General features: G+C 42.0%; 1 protein-coding gene across 1 annotated transcript; it reads left to right on the forward strand.

Moving 5' to 3' along the window:
• Positions 1-223: 223 nt before the first annotated feature.
• Positions 224-1,067, forward strand: LOC308264400 (DNA repair protein XRCC2-like; the record flags this gene model as incomplete). The annotated part of the gene is given in 2 exon segments (XM_080697625.1): positions 224-565; positions 567-1,067. Coding segments are annotated over 2 exon segments (843 nt in total).
• Positions 1,068-1,363: the final 296 nt, after the last annotated feature.

Raw genomic sequence — 1,363 nt, forward strand, 5'->3', positions numbered from 1 at the left:
AAAGTTTCAAATGTTTCTCAAATTTTGTACAGCACAGAGGTTTTATTTGTGTGTGTGCTTTATTTTTTTTTTTTTTTTTGTTTTAATGGAGTTTGACTCTAACATTTTTGTAACATATTTATGATTAGAACCCAGAAAAAATCAGAGTACATGTATAATATATAGAATTAGCTCCCCGGCGCTGGTCAATGGCCTTGGTGGCGGGAGAGTTGAGTTCGGGGCGATGTGTAGTGACTTCCATAGGACTGAGTCTGGGACCGAGCTCCTTGCCCGACTTGAAGGTAGAAGCTCCTTGAAAGAAATAGAACCGAATCTGTTTGCTGATGAAGATTCACCAGTACATGGTGATATTCTTGAATTTCATGGTCCAGAAGGAACAGGAAAAATAGAAATGCTTTATCATTTAACAGCACGATGTATACTTCCCAAATCAGAAGGTGGACTGGAAGTAGAAGTCTTATTTGTTGATACAGATTATCACTTTGACCTGCTCCGGCTGGTTACCATTCTTGAGCATAGACTCTCCCAAAGCTCTGAAGAAATAATAAGACAGTGCCTTGGAAGATTTTTTTTTGGTGTACTGCAGCAGTAGCACCCAGCTGCTGCTCACGCTGTATTCACTAGAGACCCTGCTTTGTAGTCACCCCTCTGTCTGCCTTTTGATCTTGGATAGCCTGTCAGCTTTTTACTGGATAGACCGCGTCAACGGAGGAGAAAGTGTGAACTTACAGGAGTCTACTCTGAAGAAATGTTCTCAGCTCCTAGAGAAACTTGTAAAGGAGTATCGCTTGGTGCTCTTTGCAATAACGCAAAGTATAATGCAGAAAGCCTCAAACTGGCCAGAGGGGCCTTCTCCCACCTCCAAGCGGCCGGGCGACGTGGACGTGGACTACAGGCCCTACCTCTGTAAGGCCTGGCAGCAAGCCGTGAAGCAGAGGATATTCTTCTCCAAGCAGGATGATATGAAAAGCAGCCGCCAGTTCTCGCTAGTTTCACATTATTTAAAGAATAACAGTTTTAAAAAACATCTTTTTATTATTGGAGAAGGTGGGGTTGAGTTTTGTTGATATATATCATAAAATAGCCTTTTCAAGCTTTCAGTACAAGTCTTGAAAGGTCTTTCATAGGCTAAAATGATTTGATTCTAAAGCTTTAAGCTGGGTCGCGGGAGTATAACAGCAGCATTCTACAGAGAATGGATTTCTTAAACTAGTGCAGTAAAACTTCTGACTACTCTTTCTGGGCCCTTGAGGATAAATCAAAGTAATATTAACAGCCGGGTGTAGTGGCGCACGCTTTTAATTTCAGTTCTTGGGAGGCTGAGACAGGAGGATCAGATCGAAGCCAGCCTCAGCTATTTATT

Source organism: Muscardinus avellanarius (assembly GCF_963383645.1).
Source record: "Muscardinus avellanarius genome assembly, chromosome: 6".
Classification (NCBI taxonomy): domain Eukaryota; kingdom Metazoa; phylum Chordata; class Mammalia; order Rodentia; family Gliridae; genus Muscardinus; species Muscardinus avellanarius.